At 34.5% G+C, this 22,352-nt stretch overlaps 2 protein-coding genes across 2 annotated transcripts; one reads left to right on the plus strand and one right to left on the minus strand.

The window, feature by feature from the left end:
- The first annotated feature begins 2,025 nt into the window (after positions 1-2,025).
- On the plus strand, positions 2,026-6,715 carry LOC136810208 (uncharacterized). The gene is made up of 4 exons (XM_067066777.1): positions 2,026-2,187; positions 2,966-3,171; positions 4,426-5,090; positions 5,691-6,715. The coding sequence occupies exons 1-4, from the start codon at positions 2,159-2,161 to the stop codon at positions 5,820-5,822; spliced, it is 1,032 nt and encodes a 343-aa protein (XP_066922878.1). The 5' UTR covers positions 2,026-2,158; the 3' UTR covers positions 5,823-6,715.
- Positions 6,716-9,624: 2,909 nt separating this feature from the next.
- LOC136810204 (WD repeat-containing protein 47-like) lies at positions 9,625-21,992 on the minus strand. The gene is made up of 9 exons (XM_067066775.1): positions 20,243-21,992; positions 19,780-19,909; positions 18,055-18,148; positions 15,663-15,777; positions 15,140-15,229; positions 14,333-14,540; positions 12,134-12,393; positions 11,512-11,757; positions 9,625-11,154 (listed from the first exon to the last, which is right to left on the minus strand). The coding sequence occupies exons 1-9, from the start codon at positions 21,948-21,950 to the stop codon at positions 10,841-10,843; spliced, it is 3,165 nt and encodes a 1,054-aa protein (XP_066922876.1). The 5' UTR covers positions 21,951-21,992; the 3' UTR covers positions 9,625-10,840.
- Positions 21,993-22,352: the final 360 nt, after the last annotated feature.

Genomic DNA, 22,352 nt, shown 5'->3' on the forward strand with positions numbered 1-22,352 from the left:
ACCTTCTTCATCCCTATTAGCATCAATGATAGAGAGCATTGGCAACTCCTCATCAGCATCAACATCGATGTAATGTATTATGATACTCCAATGTTTTAGAGGTTCGACATCTGGTAGCCTGATACCATCTTTACCAACGTTAGGTGATGACATTGTTGCTCTGGTATGGAGATAAATTTTTGCACGGAATTTTGTCGTGTTCCTCGGTCTCATGGCTGTTGTTAGAATTTCAACACCAGAAACAATGAATCTCGTCTCATCTAATTTCTATAGCTAAATGAGCCAATAAGATTTCACCTATGGATAAAAGAATATAAGAGCTCGTTAAAAAATGCACGATATATGACTATGAGATTATGAGCATGCATACATCGTAACTTGCCCCCCCCCGCACCTGCTACGGCAATGAGCCCGAAGGGCTAGAGACGAGACTCCTGGATGGGAAATGAAACCACTTATTTCCCATCCAGAACGCCTGCGCGTAGTTTTTACACAAACGCCGATTCTCGTGTTATTGCCCGAAAATATTGGAAGGTTACTCGTTCAAAAAGTATCTCAGAAGTGAATTCAACTTGATTTGAGGCGAAAATATATTTTCACAATTTTTCACAATTTTGTGAGAATAAAGAATTAAAGTCTATTCACGATAAGTGTGCACTCTTTTTTCTTTTACCTATAACCTTTGAAGGAATTCTTCAATCTTTATAAATTTGGTATCATTGGAAAGATATTAGTGAGTGGATCAATTTGAAATAAAAAAATCTTTAAAAAAGTTCTTAAAACGAAGATGAAAATGAAGAAGAAAAAAATTAAGATCGTGTAGAAAAGTGCTATAACTATTAGTTTCACTGAAGTGAATCTCTGATCATCGAACGTCATCACTATGAAAAAATTTCTCAAAAATAATCATTCAGTCAAAAGATATCAAACAAAGTTATAAGCTGATTGACGTCTAAAAACGCTGTTTTCTGCTGTTTTTTGGGGTCAATCACTTGTTACCTTTGTATCATAACTTTATATATTGAATAAATATTTTAGTGAATTTTTTTAACAGTGATGACCTCCTAAGATTAAAGAATCTCTCCAGTGAAAATTAAAGTTATAGCACTTTTCTACAAGATCTTCATTTTTTTCTTCTTTATTTTCATCTTCGTTTTTAGAAATTTTTTAAAGACTTTTTTATTTCAAATTGTTCCACTCATAAATATCTCTCCAACGATACCAAATTTATAAAGATTGAAGAATTCCTTCAAGAGTTATATGTAAAAGAAAAAAGAGTGCACACTTATCGTGAACAGACTTTACAAACCTTTTTGAGGATATTTCTCTTAGAACATTATCAGATATGTATATGTCGGACTATAAAAACCAATAACCCCTCTTAAACGTTTTGCCGCAACAGAGATGATTAACTTGACATATCTGTTAAAATTCCTTTCCTACATTTTTTTAATTAAACAAAACAAGAGATGAGATGTTGCCCCGCACAAAAATTACTTTCAATATAACGTTTTTATAAGAACGTTACAAACATTATAAAGCGTGAGGTAGACAAATGGTAGTAATGATAGGGACAACCATACCCCCATACCAAAAACACCGTAAATACCAAAACGTGAAACGTCCGGGAAATAGGAGGAAAACCTTTTTTTCTGGATGTTTCACGTTTTAGTAATTAGGTCGTACACATTTCTGTTCCTGATTGGAATGCGTGAATTCGGAAATTTCGAGGTTGTTTATAAAAAGTCCCCTTTCTAAGTAGCATTTAGCGGGGCACTTCCTAGTGAAAGATTTTTTTTTTTTAAAAGAAGTTCTTAGAAAAGATACTTATTAAAATCAAAAAAGTAATTCAATCAGAACACTGAAATCTAGATTAGGGGGATCTACATCTTTGTCATCAATTACTCTTTCTTTTAAAAAACAGATGTGTTATTTTTGTCGATCACATGAATCAGACCCCCTGGAAATGACGAAATGAAAGTTAGCAGATATTCTTATAAATCGCTCGTTGGATGCTTCTGAAATGATTAGTTTGAAATGAACAGTCTATATTTACATTTAAGAGCAACTTTCTCGAGATTTTCATCAAAAAGTGTGTGTAATGTACTAAAATGTCTAGAAGAAGATATTTGGAAACGAATCAGTAAAAGGAAGAAGCATGTCTGAAAGTCCTGCAGAAAGTAAAAGGTAATTTAGAGTAAAATAGACTTTTTCTCCGATTCCATGGCGAATTCTCTATTTCATTTTGAACTTTGACCACTCCACTTTTACGGCTGTTCCGCCGGGCCTGTTTCTAAGTAAATGTTGAGGGTTTTAAAAGCCTGCATTTCTTTATAGGGGCTTTATATGTTTGAGTACACAATTTGTTGTAGTATACTTTTTTGCTTAGAATTTCATGTTCTATCCGACATTGTCAATTATTTTCGTTTTATATGACTTTGAAAAATCGTCGTTTTTTATTCATTTTGGGGGTTATCGGTCTTGCCTATAACGGTCAGTTTTTTGGTCATAAAAACTTTTGCTAATTCACGACCCCCTCTCAAGAAAGTCTCAAAAGTCTGTCTACTTTCGAACCAATCACATCTGGTTGAGTCCTATGAAAGATGTTACGGATCCTAAGGGTTGGCCCCGCTACTATGTAAGTGGGAATTTATACTTTTACGGTGTGACCGGATCGGTCATTTTTTAGTACGGTATCACGGGATTTGACGAAAAAAGAAATCAGGCGGTGACGGCATTTAGCCTTATTTTTTGTCATTATGCCAGTATTTTAACATCTACAAATCGGTGTGACGGTGTTACTATTTTTTCAATTTTCGTGATTCCGGGATTCAGCAAAAATTTTGACGGGAAAATGGTAGATAAATTTAGAACCCCAACAACCCCCCTATGTAATGTAGTTGAAGCTAATTTGATGACACTTTGGACATTCTATTCATGACCCCTCGTTCTTTTCGATTTTCAGGATCAAGCTATTGAATGATCAAAACAAATATGAAGAATTTATCCTGGAAAGGCGGACAACATCCTCCAAAGCTGACCTTTATCTGTATACCATACCAGAAGAGAATTTCACAAGTGTTATGATTCACTACAAGACAAGAGCTAACGAAAAAACTCCTTTGAAATTTCTTTATACTGCAGAATGTAAAGAGGCACAGAACAAAGAAAGTAAGTGTTTTTTTTTTGAAAATGACAACGATATCTGACCATAGATTTATAAAGCCCGGAGGGCTAAATGTCAAGCTTTGGCTGAAAAGTGTACTGTGGTTAGAGATAGGAAATCCTACCTAAGTCACGTGACATTACAATAGAATTTCAGCAATTGACCAATCAAAAGCTTTTCGGGTTTTCGAAAACAATAGCAACAATACTTTTTCCGATTTTCAATTTTCTTTTCCTGCAATGGTTTAAAGCTCGACATCTAGCCCTTCGGGGTTGTAAATCTATGTATCTGACCCTCCAGACACTTACATTGTGTTTTATCCGTTCTAAACTCGGGTAGTTGTAAATCATGAAGCTCATCCATTGAGTACTCTGGTCTGTATAATATTGTTTGTATAATCTTGTCAAGTTGTCAAAAATTTTTAATCAGAGCGTGCGTTTTATATGAGCTTTTACCGCCAGAAATTTCAGAATAAATATATTCATCGTTTCACTAAAAAACACTTTGAAATTTCTTTTGATTGCTATAAATTGACAGTTTACAGCTGAAGCAACGGTTGAATATCACATTTATCGTTCTGACAGGTATTTTTAATTGTCTAGTATTTTTTGGGACACTCCGTTAGTTAGGTACTCTATGGATGGGCTCGATGTTTTACAACTATTCTCAAAAATCTGCCATGTTAAGTTTACTTTGAATATACTTTAATTAATAGTCCTCTTCCATAAATATATTTATTCTCCCGGCAGAGGGGTACTTGATTTAAAAACTTATAATTAAAAAAATCCTTACAGTGCAGAGAAAATTTAGCCAAATTTAAGTAAAGTATTGCGAAAAATCGACTCTTACGATGCATTTCCAGCGGCGTATTTAGGAATTTTGTAGGTTAAAAAATTAGGTTCTTGGAGAGGTTTGATATTCCTTGCATCTCGTGTCCATCATTTTTTATTTCATCGTTACCAGAGTTCTAATATTCGCTTTTGTTTAGGCGTTTAAGTTTATTTCTTAAACGTTAATTACTCCAGTCTCACTTTTTGACTACCTTTTAATGCTGATTAATCATCTTGGCCCTTACAGTGCACTTTGTTAAGCTTGAAAAAAGCACCCGTGTAGTAGGTCCCTTTTCCTGAATTACTCTCGAATTTGAAAGGAAAATCTAAAACTTACTGGCCCCTTACTGTACTTAAAATGTAAATATTCCCAGACACAGTTTGAGCTGAAAATGAAACGTTAACATTTTAAGCTTATTTTTCTATTAGAGCTCTTATGGGCGGACGAAGACATTTTCAGGAAGCGAGACCAGGAGAGAAAAGGTTCAGACATGGAGCTCATCAGTGAAGACATGGAAATCTTTCAAGAAGATGTCCATCAGTTCTGTCAAAATTTCAATCAAATGAGAATCAAATTTGACAGCAAACATAAAAACTGTAAATATTTCGTGAATGAGTTACTTATTGCATTCTCATTACCTCCAAAATACACTTTCACAAAAGTCGAAAAAGAATCATGGTGGAGAAGTGTTTCAAGATCATCATCAAGTTGCAGCTCGTGGAAAAACACCAATGATGTCCTCAAATCATTTCTACGTGGCATTGAAGCTGAAACAAAATGGCTGCAAGATTTATTCATTGGAATGAAATTTGATCAACATCAAGTTGAAAGATTGGTCATAAAGTTGAAAGAAGAAATTGGAGGTAACATAAAATCTAATGGTTTCACCTTGAGCACTTTATTCATCACACTTGCCGAAGTTCTCTTGAGTGAAATTGACCAGAACTTTTGGGAGATGTTCAATTTAGATGAAAATACAAGAAAAACGTTCGCATTCATTGTGCCAAAGTTGCTGGCTGCCACATTAGCTGCTGACCGATATATTGCTCTGTTTTGGCTTGTCATTGGTTTATTGTTATTGATATTTAAAAAGGTAGATAATCATTTAAACTTTATGCTTTATCTTCGTAAAAACCATGGTAAAGGGGGCATTAAAATGTCTAAATGGCTCAAACTTAATTTTTTTTCTTCTTCCTAAAGGTTTTGAAAATAGCCGAAGAAGAATGGCCCTCCGTTTGAACCTTTTCTACTTATCCATAAAAGATTCATACTAGCAGTAGATTTTCTGTCTTAAGTAGATTAATTCTTGCTGGGAAATGAAATTCCCCACATCATATCTCCACAAAAAATCATAAAAAGTGGCCATTTGCCAAATCAAATGAGACCAGTACCCAATCGTTTTGGTTTGTTAAGATTTCCAGCTTAGTAACGAAAGTAAAAGAGAATCATTATCCTCGTATTTTAATACAATTTTGCTAAATTAAACAACACAAACCAAAAAAAATGTTTCAGTGCTTCTAATTTCCCACTCCCCAAAATAAATCCCCACCAAAAACCGCTATTTAGCAAATCTCCAAAGTAAATCCATGCAAAAATAATCCACTTAAGGTATTTTTATACTACTCCGTTCCTCACGAGTATGTGATGATATCGTGGCTTGTAATTAAAACGACATACTTTGTTTTCATCATAGATCTCGGAACGTTACAATTTACATGATTTATTTGGCGGAGAAGCAGATTATGAACGATTCTTCCAACTTTGTGAAAAAGTCTTGTTACCGTTGACACAAAGCTTATATCAACATTGGATGAATTCGAATTAATCTAATTATTGTATTTCCTTTTTGAGTTTTGGTCCTGGAAATTCCGAAAGGTATTGTCAAAAATCCTGGGTTTTTGTGTTTTGCAACAGAATCAACGAAATGCTGCTTAAAAGAAAAAAACATAATATACAATAGTCACCAGAACTGTTAACAAATAAGCAGCTTTTTCGTTACAGCTACTTGATGGTTTCATTTCCTCGATTTTGAATCTGATAATATGAGACGTTATCGTATGCATATTGCCATAATATGTCTTTACGTAAAAGACAAGGTCATCAGTTTGATCAAGCTTGTACGCATATTTAGCTAGGATGCAACTCGGTTTTTTGATCTCCCCATTTAAAACTTGATAAAAGTTAAAAGCGAACGAGATGTTTTTAAATCCATTAACGTACACGTTGATCGTACAGTTTAAGTAAATAGGAAGTCTAAGATTTAATTTATATACAATCCCCGGTTTTGCTTCTTTTTTGTATACCAATTCCTGTGGAAGTGATATGAAGTGATATGGGTCACGATCGCCTATCCCGCCTGTCAAGGTTCGTGTTTGAAATCCAGCTGTGTAGATGGTCAGTTGTAATGGTTTGTCTACCTGTGTGATAGGATCAATCTTGGTGAAGTTGCATGCCGGACTCAATGTCGGTAGGATAAGGAAGATGGTACTCAGTAACGGTCGAGGATACATCTTGCAATTTGTACTATTTCCAGATTACAGAAGATGCTTTGTAGACTTTTTGATTGTTATTGTCGCTATAAGATTTCTAGTGGTTGTTTTTACAGCAATAGTTGTTTATTCACTCTTGTCATTTTACTCACTCTAAAATTATAAAGAAAAATATTTATGATGATTTCTAGTATTTTCGTTTTGGATTAAGAATTGAACATTCACCGAAGTTTTATTACATTATGAATCAGTCCTTTGCAGTAAATTTCATACAAATTTTCATGCATCTTTATTGAATTGATAAAGTTCCCCATTTGCCAAATTATCTTTCATTTCATCATTTCACAGCACAGATCGACTAAACAAGCAACATCAAAAAGGTTTATTCTCGCTAAAAATCATATCGCTTAGTTACATATTTTGTCGTTTTGGAAGAGATTTATCCATGGTCGAATTTCCTTTTGGTCTGGGCTAAATGCCGGGACATTCTTTTTTCTTTGTGGCGATACAGCCTTTCTTGACCACCATCAGAATCCTAAAAAGCAAACTAAGGGACTAGGTTCGAGTTTGCTTGAATCAAGTCAGAATCATATAAAGATATTGTACACGCCAAAATATCCCAAACTATCACTAGAACGAAACCAAAATCATGTCCAGGCATTTGTTGTTGTCTTTTTCATTCTGTAGACTAAGGCAAGACCAATTTAATTTGTTGTTCTACGGGCGCGACCGACCCAGCATTTGCTGCAAACGAAAAAATAATAATATTAAATTTTCCTATGCCACAAATTTCTAATACTAGTCATTTAAAAAATTTACACTTAAAAAAAGTTGAGTCGAATCTAGAATCATGAATCTATGCACGAAAGATTTTATTACAAACTCCATCAAAAATGAATGATGAATTTCTAACCAAGATTATTTGAAAATATTACTTAAGCCTAATTTCCTTCGACCGACCGACTCATATTTTGTCATCAATCTGCCCGTAGAACAACAAATGCACAAATTTAATTGGTCTCGCCTAATGTGACCTAAATATTATGGTATCTTAATTCCGTTTTAAGACAAACCAAAAGACATAAGTATGGCCGAAAATGATTTTCCAATTCCTCTTTTCACACCATGGATCGACATACTAAAACCAGTATCTTTCGAGCTAACGGAAGCAACCGAAAGAATCGATGTTTTTGTTCAATTCCAAATGAGAAAATAACCAAAAAGTTATATTCAATAGTCATCATATCTGACAATACACAACAAACAACAACATCATGATTGAAATATGATTAGTTCTATTTATACTGAAACGATTAATTTGTCTGAGACGAGCAATTTAGAAAATTACATTTTGGAGGGGCCCAATAATTAATTAGTTCCATCCTTCTAAAACCACTCTCTTAGGGTCCTTGCAAGCTTCTGTTTGGTGCCATTTTATATCCATTCACACCATCCACATCACATTTTGTATAATAAATATTTTTTGTGCTTTTGTCTTGCTAGGCATCATATTTTATGATTTTGTCATTATTTTTGTAAGTAAGTGTCCCTATGTCAAAATAGGTTGTTATTCTACTCAATTGTTATTTTATAATATCTAAATAGCATGTATTACTTTTTTGTAATTTGATGCGATATGTATTGATGTTATGTTATGTATATGTTATGATCTTTTTTTTTTCCGGTCTGCACTTTGTTGACCTGTGACCTGCGACCTGTGACGTGTGACCTGCGTTTTACACTAACCGGTCATTATCTTAGTTTTTTCTTTCTCCTGCTATCTCTTAATGACTTTGATCTAATTATAAGAAAACATATGTAAATATTCAAATCAGTTATTCTTATACACCCCTGTCTCCTTTATAAAGATCAAATGGCTACAACGTTGTTTAGACGATGGTCAATAATAATAGGCAAAAGTTCACCACCACAATATTCTGGCTTGAAAGGGTCATTTGTAATCAGGTTTGTAATAAAATCAAGCCATGTCAAAATATTCTCGGCAATCTATATACTTCATTCAGTTACCTGCCCCAATGAAACGGGGACATACTCACTTATTTTAAATTTTCAGATCGACTGATTCTTATAAATAAAGCTAATAATCAGCGAACGAAATATTTTTCTCCTACGAAAAAGTGTGTCTCGACAAAATCTGTGTAGTCTGTAAACTTTATAGAAAAAGCGCGGGAAAATAAAGTGAAGAGAAAAAAAGAGAGCAAATATTTTCATGTCTTCAAAACGCTATAAAGACAAAAAGTTGAAATTTTTTTAATACCAAATTTTCAGATTAGGTTGGATTGGGCATACTGATTATTTTAAAAGTATTTTCGAGCAATTTTGAGGTATATACAGTAAATATTAAGTATTATGTAGTAAGTATTAAGTAGTAGGGGGGCGTACGGGATATTGGTACATTGGTATTGGCCTTTTTTTAGATCGGTAAATCGGTATTAGAGGAAAAAATTGATCGGTAATCGGTATTTTAAGACCATCTCGGTATCGGTAAAAGACCCTTTTTTGTCGGTATTTCGGTATTTTTGGTCAACTATCGGTATCGACCACCTCCTTGGTATCGAAGATCATGAGCCATTGCGCTCCAAAACCAATTTTGGTGGACTAAATTTTAAAATTTTGCAATTTTTTCGCTCGCTTCGCTCGGAATACACAACTTGTGTTCACCAATTTGGTGAATACACAATATTTAAAACAAAACATCTCAATTTTTTTGCTCGCTTCGCTCGCACTAGCCTCTTCAAATTCTTCTTGATAAGTATCAAATTCTCATCGCTTTTTTAGGGTTTATGCTATATGGCCCTATGTGGTTGCGGATGACTTTTCCATATGGCCAAAGCCTCCTTTTCCATGTGAATATATGAACGATATGTTCTAAGCCGAGGGGTAAATCACTGAAAAAAATCACGTACACCTTTTTGAAAAATCAAAAAAGAAATCAAAAAGAAATCAAAAATCAAAAAGAAATCAAAAAGAAATCAAAAATCAAATACGCTGATTTTGTCCCAGGGACAAAAGTGAGATTTCACTTTTATTGGTAGAAAGAAAATTGGATCGAAATCAACGACAAGTACTGTATATTGAATTCAAACTGGGATTCACAAGTGACCAGGGAATGATATATTCATGAATGCATACTACCAATCTTTCTTTTTGTTCAATAATACAGGTCATTTAGATAAAAAACATTTCGTTTTACAAGCTTGAAAATTTCTGGTTAAATGTGTATTTAAATATATTATATTTTTTCTTCTTTACTCTAATTAAAATAGCCTTCAGCGGAGTTTTTGGTCACGTAATCACGCATCACGAATTTTGAACTCATGGAAAAAAGCCCAATCACGCCATTAATCAAACCGCTGGGGGACCACATTAAAGTCAAAAAGTCTACTATCAACTAGCTAGGTATCTAAGTATCTTAAAATAAAGACAAAACAGTTCTAAGCACTATAGTAGACAGACTTTTTTTTTTTAATACCCAGTTTTTTGGTAAGCTTTAAAATCTACGATTTAGATGTCATTTCTAGAACTAGTAAAGTTTCAAACTTCTCTGTCCCCAAATACTAAAAAATAATTGCAAGGAATGACTTTTTTTTTAAAATAAATAATAAACAATAAAATGATATGAGTTTATGGACAAATTTAATAAAAGAATCTACAAATACATATAATTTAAAATTTCGTTTGATAAAAAATCTTTAACCTGCTACTACTACTGTCGATAAACAATTCGTCTAAGTCATTTTTAGGTCCAGAAATCTCTTCTAAAAATGTTTATTGCAATTGCGTCTAACCCTTGTATACGTAACTTCCAACAAAGAGTTCAAAACAAGAGCTGGTGAAACACGCCATTTTACGATATTTAAGCATTGAATATTTGTTGATCGTTTTTGTTGAGATCAAATTAAATGAATATAAAATATCTTCACAAGGGCGCAAAATATCGTTAAATGTTTAATGGAGTGTTTTGTCCATCAATAATCGATCATAGGCGCTTTCATTTCTTTCAATTCGACCCTACCATGCTCCGAATGGTCAGAACGCAACGTTACGCGTCGATAATGGTCAAGAATGTCATTCTTTTATCCAGTCGCCCTACCCAATAAATAAAACAATCTAGACGAAACATAACGTTGTTCCAACGTACCGTATATTATGGAGACGTTTTTTTGTACTGACTTGGAAAACCGAATGAGTGTAACAGTCTAGATTACACAATGACGTTGTTTCAACGTACCGGCGTTAAATTGTGACGTTGTTTCAACGTACCGACGTTAAATTGTGACGTTGTTTCAACGTACCGACGTTAAATTGACGTTTTTTTTGACAAATCACAACGTTATAAATCAGAACCTTTCCATAGAATAGACGTTCTATCCGCAGACGAAGATAACAATAAATTCTCATGAGGATGCCAACGACATTGAATCACTTTATCAACATGTTGAGCTACCGAATAATGTCTTGGTGGATTCCATTCAAGGTCCGCGCGTATGTGCATTAAAGAGATCGACGCGTCATACGATGCTGTCATCAGGTAATTTGAATCGGGCGAGAAACGCACGCTACGACAATCGTTCTTGTGGAGTCGCATCGTGTGTAAAGTTCGACCAGCGGTGATATCATAAAGTAAAATGCTACCATCTTCTTGTCCTGGGAAATGAAAAGATAATAAACATGATTTTAAAATGATTCGGAATAATTGCATAAGTGGGTCATATAAACAGTACCCTGATCTAATTTTGTCGCTCAATTTATATAATATTTCAAGCAATCCTAAGTAAATTGCCACAGAAATATTTGAAAAACTATTCAAGACCTTAGTAGTTAGTTTAAACAGACTACTTATTTTAGGTTGAAACTAAATGTAGTTAAACAAAAAGATTTCTCATAAGCTGGTCTAGTTGAATGTTCTTTGTGGTTCCATAGGTAATCGAATTACAAGATATTCGTCATTATTTGCCTTTCTTCATTGTGTCATACAATGTATTATAAAACATGTATCATTACCTGATGCTACATAGCTGTTTTGTCCGCTCAACGCGACCGACGCTGGACTACTTTCACCGACAACGATCACGTCGATGCATCGCTGAGATCTCAAATCCCACAATCGTAATGTGTTATCGCTTCCACCGGTCGCCACAAGATCACCAGCTTCTCCGACGTATACTGTCAAGATATTTCCGGAATGACCATCGAATGTTCCGACTACTTTCTGAGCGTTGACATCTGTGATGTTAACACTTCCAGAACCTAAAGAGAATAAACACATACTCATACATAATAATTCGCTCCTCAATTCTAAAAGTGAGGGTAGAGACTTTCTAAAAAAGGGAACAATATTTGAAACTACCCAACAAATAAAAAACAACAGAAAAAGCAATTTCTTAGATTTTTAAAGTTATACCTTAAAGGGAAATATTTTGGCGGAAATAAAATTTGGTGGGTTCGGTAGATTTAACTAAAATCCAACAAATTCCTTCCTTTAAGGTAGGTGAAATCGGTTGTCAAAGATGAAGAAATTAGCATTATCAGAATTAAATGTTAAAGAAGCCTAATCTCGCAAAACAACCAAGACACTTTAGATTATCATTTAAATTATTAAAAATGTAAATAAAATAAAACAAACCTGCTCCACCAGAGATTAGATAACCATTCCGATTCGGTACAAAGGCTAGTTCCCGGACAGTTCCCGAATGAATATTGAATTCAGTATCATCGCCGATCTGAGTGTAATTGTTTGGGTCAAATTGAATGAGTTTGATAGTCTTATCATTAGATCCTGTGGCGATGAATCGACCTTCGGGATCCCAAGACATGCAGTATATGGAACCACGGTGATATTTGTTACGACTGAATACGACCTGCATCGTTGATACTCCACCATTCCTGGAAAAGATAGTTTGAAATAAAGAATCATCAATGATTACTATCGCCGATGAGTAATAACACACCCCTCCCCAATGGGAGATTCATTTCTACTCTTACGTATTTGAGATACTTTTTTATTTATTTTATTTTATTTTATTTTATAGCAATATATTTCGCAGGTCTATTGACCTCTATGAAACATTATTATAGAGAATTACCAGAATTACAGTTCAGGCACAAGGGCCTCTAAACCGTTCTTGTACAAAAAATCTTCTTAAAATATAATTTTTCACAAGGGCTTCCTCGTACCCTCCATTTAAAATCGTCATTCGATCTGGCTTTATTCTTCTCGTCTGTTCTCTTTTTCCACTCTTTGATTTGTTCCCTCTCCATTTTTGTCAAGTCGTCGGTAATATTTAATTTCAAGTACTTCTCGTGTTGTTTCAATTCAGCCAACTTGTTTTTAGTCGCTTCAGCAAAACTTTTCTTTCGTGGTTCTGTTGCGGTTTGAATTTTTGGAGTCTTGTTATTCAACGTCTCTTCTATCTTGGCTGTTAGTTTTTTTTTTCTAGCGTGGAAAACTGGCTCTGTATTAGATTGGTAACTTGATTTTTATCCTTGATGTATTCCTGATATCTTGCCTGTAAATCTTTGATCATTGTGTTTAGACTATTTTCACTTTTCACTTTTGACTTTTATTATGCTTTCGCAGGCTTCAATTTCTTCTTTATAGCTGTGCGTACAGCTTTTAATTCTTTCCGTTTGGTTATGAACTTTTCTACCGAGGTCTTTTGCCGAAGAGCAACAAGTTATACACATGTATTTTCGGTAACCTTTATTTAAAAACATATTTAACTGGTATGGTGCAAGCATAATGTAGCGTTCGTTGGCATTTATGACATTGGATTTTCATTTTTTCATCGTCTTTTATACAATTATGCTCGGTACATCGATTGTTGTCACTCGCATCTTCATCAGGGATCAAAATCTTGCCAGGTGATGTCGTTTTTGATTGAAATTTGGCTGTTTTTTTTCATATTTTTGAAATTTTATTGAAAATGGTGGAAATGTTGCTTATAGTTATAGGCCATTTCACAGTCGAAATGGATCATGGGTAATCAGGACTGATTGCGCCATCATAACGGCTTTCTGTTGGCTAGACGCAAAAATCTTCCAAAAATTCAAAACTTTAGACCAATAGTAAGTCGTCATTAACACGCAGTAGTCCTGATTACCCACGCTTTGCGACTGTCAAATGGCCTATTTAGCTTTAAAAACAACTACAAAAATTTCAGAATTCCAGAAGGATTTGGTCCTAGATATTGGCTCAAGTCCAGATTAGTTGTAACATGTTGTTAGATAGAGCAAGAGGGTAAATAACAAAATGTTTGACTTCATCGATATATTTAAAATATAACCAAAAGTTATACACAAAATCTGTTTTTCTACTTTTCATTTTCAAACTATCAAAAACCTTTATCTATTTAACTTTCCTCCTCTAAAATATCTTTCCAACAGTGCAAAACATACCTTTGAGACAAACTAAATAAGTTAAGGAACTTCTATATTATAAACTATAATATTATTTAAAAAAATTCGGTGAGCGAGCGAACATGGATGAAAAATGTTGATTTAATCTATTGGTAAGAATTATGTTTTTTTTGTCGGAGTAGTAAATCAGTAAACTACCAGAAAAGTTTCTCTCTTTACAAAACTAATTTTCTCAAAATCTAAAAATTTCGATCTAAAAGGTCGATTTTTAACGATTTTGAGCACTTTCAGAAAGTAACTTTTTTATTCAATTGAAGATAACTTTTGATCTAATGGATCGAATTCAATAAATGACCCATCAAAATTTAAGTTTATCTTTCTTCTTTCTAATGAAATAGAAATGGTTCTCTTAAGATTTTTGGGCTTCTAGAAAATTAGTTTCAAAAAGAGATATTTTAATAAATACCTTGAAGCAGATTCAGGCCTGCTGACCGTGGTAGTTTTACAGATCCGGAAGATTTTGGAATTCGCTCCGATAGCATGTAATTGTCCGGATGGGTGAAAGCATACGGAACGAACTGCTTGACCGTCCTCTAGCATTGCGATTGGATTATATTGCGGAACAACATCTGTTTGAAGCGCGCGCCCGGATGGGTCGTACGACGCTCGGATTTCTAAAAAGTTAATACGAATTAGACGTTATCAAAAAAGGGTAGAAATTACAGATCGGTTTACCAAAGTATCACGAGAGAGATCATTTTACCATAGTCATTATAAAAACACTGGTCTGGAAGGCTTTTTATTGTTAAAAGATGGAGCTTACGTACCAAAATCTATTTATTTTGCTAACTTTTTGATAATGTGATTGGAAAATAGACCAATACCAAGAGGAGATTTTGGTAACGTGATCAAAAAGTATGCAAACCGCAACTTGCCTTTTGTTTGTAACAAAAGACAATTGCACAAAAAGCTAAAACAATACATTGCCAGACCGGGATTTTTTATAATGACTATGATGTTTTTCTCTCTAAAAAATCCCTTGGTTGGATAAGCTAGAGTTTTTTTCAATATACGTTTTTAGTAATTGGTTATTTGAAGTAATAGAAGATGTTGCATTTTTTTAGAAAAATGGACAAAATTTTTTTTATTACAGGTTAACAACCAACCAATTCACAAAACTTGTAAAATTCCTCCCTATTAATTGATTGGAAAGTATTACAATTTTATCTCCGATAAGTGAACGACCAATAGAATAATAGAAAAACGTGTAGACCTTGATTTTGTTGGTGTTTTTCGTAGGATGAAGACCTGGTATATTTCTCTCTTGGTGTCTTTGATGATTTGTTTGATTGGTCGATTGATTCTAGAAAATATTACTTCAGATTAACATATCTTGAATATTCCATAACATTGTCTCATTTGGCTACTGTCCTCCGCGTGCCGTTGGAGTTCGAAAAATGTACCCTGTCAGAAATCAACTTTTTACCCTCTTACAGAAGAAATTAGGACCCGACCAACATAATTCTTAACCTGATAAATTATATTCGGACCCTGTCAGGTGAAATATTGTGTTTTTTTCGAAAACACATAAAAGTGGTTAAAATTGACCATATTAGTCAACCCTGTAAGATAAACCTTTCAAAATTCAGTGAATTTGCGAGCCAGTCAGATATATTTTCAAACCATGAAAAAGGAACCTTGAAAAAGACACATCTTCTATAACCCGTTTTACCTGGGTGATCCCCCTGAACACAATGAGTACATGAGCTTTATCCGATAGCCTAAGATCACCATACCTTTCTTTTCTGACAGGATAGGTAATTCTTTTGTGTTGCTTTGATGTAAAGGTCTTGGTGGCCGACGTACGCCGTTGATGACCGGACCACGTGCCGATGCATCGTTTTCTTTACTCTAATAGAAAAAATAGAGAAAAAAAATGGTGAAACTCATCAAAGCCGAGAGAGCTGATATTTAATACACCCATGGTGTCCTCCAGGTTTTCAGCCCCTCCCCCATCTGGGGCCTAAAACCCCGACTTGGTCTTCTCCCCCACATACCCTTTTTCCGGGGTGCCCTCAACTGGAAGAATATTTTTGTGACCAACCGATTCGCTATATATTACATAATAACAAAAATAACAGTTTCCTGCAATGTACGCACAAATATAGACACATTTAATCATCTATTTGAAATATTATACCCACTCTTTGCACTTTCTACCTCCACTCCCCATAAAATTTCCTGAAATCCCCCATTTGCATTAGTCGCCCATCAAGGTAAAACATATTCACTTCCCCCTGCAGGGCAAAAGTTGATCCCCCATCTTCCAGGGGGTGATCCCATGACACCTATCAAGCCTCAAAGCGTAAGGAAGCTGGGTTCGAATTATCATGGACTCCAAAGGTCTGTCAAATGGCATTGCATTGATTTTCTTATAGACACACTTCTCATAGAGTTTTGATGAAGATACACGTTTTTTTTTTTATAAGAACGTCAAAAATTTTCGAAGCCTTCGGATGTTCTTAGTTTTTTGGATTTGAAGCCTAAAAATGTTCTTAAAATGTTCTTATTTTCAGCATTTTTTGAGCATTTTAATGTAATTTCTTAAGAAATTGCATATTTTTAAGTCTCCAAAGCCTTAGTATGTTCTTAGAATGTTCTTAAATTTTTGGGCCTCGAAGCCTTATGTTCTTATATAGTTTGTTCTTATAAAAAAAAAAACGTGTACTCTGTTAAACTAGACTTTGTGGCTTTTGGAGGAAGCAAGGTGTTAGGTAAAAAGCGAGAAATTGCATATACATTTGCGGCTAATAAAAAGATATCGACGTCGTTTTACAAGATACTGTAATACTGATATACAAAGTCATATTTAGTAACAATATACCTTTCTCATGATTACAAGTGTCTAAAAGATTTTCAGGAAAGGAGGAAAATAAGCACCAATAAGCAACAACAACAAAACAACAAAACCTGTTTTTATTTATTTTTTCAATTTTTAATATTCAAAAATAAAATAACCAAACGATATAAACCAACAATAAACAGGGTTTATAAGAGAAACGCAAACAGAACGTTCTGTTTCAACCGTTTGTATAATCTGTTTAAAAATGGTAAACGTTTCAATCAAACATCTCGTTCGGTGAAGACAGCTCCTGGCAAAATTTCCAAATGAAATCAAGGGAGGTTGGCAAAAAAATAACATAAAGATTTTTTTGTATTGTTGTCAAAGCCCACTCAAGCATATCAAATAGCCTTGCAAAGAAATCGGGAATTCCTATTATTGTTATGAGAGTCTAGCATTGTTCATATTCAGCATGATTTTCTATGGTTATTTACATTAAAAATGTAGCATGTTTCAAATTTTGAACAATGATTTCAATTATTATTGACCACAGGCCACGCCCTTATCTTTTCCAAATAGAAATACCGGTAAGATCTTCCATCTTTTCCCCAGGGAGGGAAGCTACTTCGAGGCAGAACTAGGTGCTGACTGAGTACACGCTTTTTTTTATAAGAATGATGTAAATCTGTGAAAATCCATTTCATCATGGATAATCTTAATTTTTTTGGGCCAATCATCCAAATATATTCTTACAGCATTCTTAGGTTGAGATCCTAATTCAGACTAGATTTATTTAACATTTAGTACACGTTTCAAGTATAAAATGGCATTTTTGTCAAAGGAGTGAGCCTTACTTGGGGGTAACTGACAATTTATAATTGAAGATGCTCTAGAAATGGCATTCTTATAGCTGAGTAGCAAAATTCCATGATGGTGATATTCTTAGCATATTCTTCATTGTTTGGCCATTTTCATCATGGACATTCTTCTAAAGTGTATTCTTATTAAAAAAAGCGTATATGTCCAGACGGCAAGGGACGGTTTTTTTTACCTTCCAAATTCTCTCTATGAAAGGTTACAAACCCAAAAAACAACAAAGAGTGAAAATAGTATCCTTAAAGGCCAGGATTTCCCTCTTTTTTTTGGACTTTTTGGTTCCATTTAAGAAAACCGTAAAAGTCAAAGAAATCTCTAAATTTTTCCTTAAGGTTCGCTTTTCGCAAAAATTTAGTATCTCTAAGGGTCACTTTTCAGATGTCCGATTCGCACGTGCCAGAAATTCTTCAACCTAGTACCCCCTCCCCTTAATATAGAAATATTTCATTAGGAATAGGAATAGCTTTTACATTGCTTGAAGATGTTTCTCCTAAATGTTGATCTGTGGTGTTTGTCTTTTGAGGTTGGATCGAGGTTTCTTCTTCTCTAGGCTTTGGCGTCTCTCTGTGTAAGAAAAATAAAGCGGATATAAAAAAGCTGATTCAAGATAAATGAAAAATAATCTCTTTTAATAAAATCAAACATTATGTTCTGTAATTAGTTTTTCTACTTCTCAGTATCAAATGGCAATAATATTTCCAGATAATTGCCCAAAATACCGGTTGTCCCTTGGAAAGAGGAAGGATAAACTTAAATTTTGAGGATTCATTTGTCAAATTTTGTCATCTAGATCAAAAGTGATAGTCTAAATGCTAAAACATTACTTTAACCCCATTCAACCTAGGCTTTTAGGGGCGGTTCAAAACTAGGGGAGGGCTTTTCCTGTACCACCCCTTAACTTTTGATCTAGTGGTTTTTTTTGGATGAAATTTGGCACATAAGATCCTTGTCACACAAGGCAACTTTTGACAAAAAAATTTTGATGAAGTCACTCATCATGCCCGAAGTGAGCAAAAACCGATAATTTTTTTGTTCTTTTAAATAGCTATTGTATTCTAACAAAGGCTTTAGAAAAAAGTTGCCTGAGTCTAAAATGCTTGTTTTATCCTAAATATTCAATAAAATATGGTTTAAACGATATATTTGACATAAAAAATAAATTTGTATTGTAAAAGTGTCAATTTTCATGACACCTTACTGCCAGAAATGTCATCATGCTCAAAGTGTGAAAATTTTTAGGTGTCAATTTTTTATTTATTTTGAAGTTAAATAAAAGTTAGGAATTTACAGAAATAGCCCCCCCCCCTAGGACAAATAGGGTAATAAGGCAAAAAAATGAGGGTATCAAATTTATTGTATAACACATCATTCAATTAATCATTCCTGCAAAGGCGTTTCGAATCATTTGAGGGTCGAGCTTAGCTGCAAAATTTCTGATTGAAGCTTTCAATTAATCAAGGGTCTGGGATTGCAAATTTGTGAGTTGCTCCCAGATTTCTTATTTCGTGTAACCCCACAATAAGAAATCACATACTGTCAGAGCAGGCAAACTTAGGAGCCACTCAACATCTCCTTGAAAACTGGCCACGAAAAGGAGGAAGAGACTTTGATCGTTAATATATTGATAAAAGAAAAATTTCTTCACAATTTTTTAATACCCTCGTGTTTTGCCTTTTTTTAAACTTTTTTATAATGTTTTAGTAATGTTTTAGCATTTAGGCCATAGCTTTTTATCTAGTTGACCAAATTTAACAAGTGACGCCTCAATATTTAAGTTTATTCTTCCTCTTTTCAATGCAAATGGATCGATTCTTTAACAGTTTATAGAACTCGAGAAAATTCACTTCAAATAAGGAGACTTTTTTCCAAGGGACACCCGGTATAAATGAAAGATTGAAAGAAAAATTTACCATCAGCCTTTTACTTACTTCCTTACTTGCTTAACGAAACGACAGTATCTAAGGATCCCGCAAAGAATGCTACCGTAAGTTGGTCTAATGTCGACATCCCTCTTCTAATTTCGACATCCTTCTTTAGAAATAGGAATAATAGGAAGGTCGGAATCACTGATGGACATGCAAAGAAAATTAGTTTCAATCAGCGATTCCGACCTTCCTATTATTCCTATCTCTAAAGAAGGGTGACGAGGGTGACATTAGACCAACTTACAGTATTTGACATTGAGAGAAACTTACTTCTCGAAGGAGAAATATTGATTGTTGTGACGTGCTTTGGGTTGAGGTGAAGATTCGGCGGAACTTCGAATGTTCTTCTCAAAACTTGAACGCATCTTACTGTCTATTGTTGCTTTCAACGGAGTAATTGCTAGTATGAAAACAAGAAGAATAGTCACTAATATTTCAATTACCCGAGGAAGCAATTACATGGAGGAAGGTGGAACTTAAAGTTCATCCCCAGGTCCTTCAGTTCTGACCTAGACTTTCACTGATCAGGGCCCACAGGACCAGGGGGTTGCAGGGGGCCAGGGGGCCAGGGGGCCATGCTCCCAATATTTTACAAAGTAAAATTTTTTGGTTGCACCTCCTTAGACTCTATATTCATTGCCCCCCCCCCACTTTAGATATCATGGAGTGGGCCATGCTGATGTATCCATCCTCCCTTCGTGCATGGAATAAAAATAACGATTCAAAAGGTTACCTGAGCTTGGCTGATCTGATTGAAGTATTTTCATTGTATCTTGTCGATTTTGTTCATGTTTCTTCAAACGGTCCACAATTTCTTCTCGTCTCTTTTTCTCGTCACCTTCTTTATCAGGTGTCTTAGCTTCAAAGAGGTCAAAAGCCACTGGTTTCTTAGGAGGAGAGTCAGGTGTTCCAGCTAGATCTGTGCTATGTTGAGTGGTTAACGAGCTACTGATTGCAATTGGTTGAGTTGGTTTTTGGTCTTCAGTTATGGATGTTTTGATGGTTGAAAGCCAGTTCGGTTCTTGCTTTGATTCTTGGTAAGCTTTTAGGTAGCTCGATTCTGTATACGAAGATCCTAGTTTAGCACTACTGGTAACATCAATACTCTTCATTTGGTTCAATATTTCTTGGCTTTGAACTGTGTAACTTTCTCTAGTAATTTCTTGGCTATTCCTGGTCATATTTTGTGCATTGATGTGGCTATTCCTGGCTGAATTTTGGTACGATTGGTTGATAACATTGTCCTCCCTTTGGACTGTAGAGTAGTTTTTTCTCTCAACTGTTTGTTCAAGATGGGCTCTGTTGACGGAAGGACTTATCTCGGCAATACTGGATGAAAGAACCGGTGTTGACCAAGGATTACTCGCTTGCTTCGAGTCTAATGTTCTTCCAATATTGATACTTGAGTGAAGAGCAGTTGGATAATTTCTTTTTGATAGTGAAAGTTCTTTGCGAAGATCAGTTGTGGGAAGGGAAGAGCTGAGAATTTTAGATGCTTGCATGTCAAATGATTTGCTTTGTATGAGTTTAGTATGTTCTTGGGTTGATACTTTTTGACATTTACCGATACCTTTTCTATCCCTTTTGATATCCAAGGATTGATTTAACAATATCTGATTCTGTTTGGATGTCACATTATTTGTTTTTGAATAACAAATATCAATATCACAAAGATTAAAGGGCAATTCAAAAACACCTGCTGGTAGATTTAATATCCAGGATGCCAAATTCAAGGATGATTCGATATCATTAGAGCTGTGCAGTAGATCTATGTTAAAATTGAAATTAGCATTGTTGGCTGAGTTAGCCACCATGTGACAATAAGATGTACATTTCTCATACAAAAGCCCCTTAATCATCAATTCCAATAATCGATCTTTAGATGCTGTTTTCTTGTGACCAGTTTTACGTTTAACTAATGGCATTGAAATACTCAAACAATTCAATAGTTCATTGAAACACTTTAACCGTGATACATCTAAATTCCAATCCTCAAATTCATCATGTGCATTCAAATCCGGTAAGGTGAGCAACCAACACAGATTATTATATTCCTCCTTTGATTCACAATTTTTTTCCAATTTTGATAAAGTACGCATCACTTCGCTTACAGTTTCAATATTCTGTTTGTCCAAAATATGAGCTTTCTTATAAATCAATTCAATAAATTTTTGTCGTAACACGATATAATTGAATCTTCTTTGATCAAAATCTTCATTTGATTCAATGGATTTGAGTGAATTACCAAACCGTAAAACTTCATCAAAATCGCCATCTAGTACAAGTTCTCGTACAAAAAGCACAACGTCTGAATAGTCACAATTTGTTATAGAGCTTTCCCGTTCAAGTGTTCGTAAAGTAACATGGTAGTCTCTTGTTTCTAAGTAATCCTCAATCAGCTTGATTAGATCTTCTTCAACTATTGTCAATTTTTCATCCATGATGGCTCTAATATTAATATTCTCATCGAATCAGTAATCTCTGAGTAAACAAGAGTAAAGGTCATAAGGGGCCGTCCTCATAGTACGTACGCACTAAAATGTCGAAAATGGAGTACCCCTTCCCCCCTGTACGCAAGCGTACGCAAATGGCTTTACCCCCCTCTAGTAAGTACGTACTTTTTCATTCAACCCCCCCCCCTCGGTTGAAGAAAATTTCAAATTCAAACTGTTTGGTTCGGACCTTTATTTCATACATGAAACTCAATGTTTATCAATAAAACTTTTTCTTTTCCTTGATGTGTATAACAATCGTACAAGTCGACAAAAAACAAGCAAAAAAGGGATATGAAAAATTTTTCTCTGCGTATGTACATTTTCCTTTGACCCTTTCATCTCCCCCTG

This window comes from Clytia hemisphaerica, unplaced genomic scaffold (genome assembly GCF_902728285.1).
Source record: "Clytia hemisphaerica strain Z4C2 unplaced genomic scaffold, Clytia hemisphaerica genome assembly, whole genome shotgun sequence".
NCBI classification, from domain to species: domain Eukaryota; kingdom Metazoa; phylum Cnidaria; class Hydrozoa; order Leptothecata; family Clytiidae; genus Clytia; species Clytia hemisphaerica.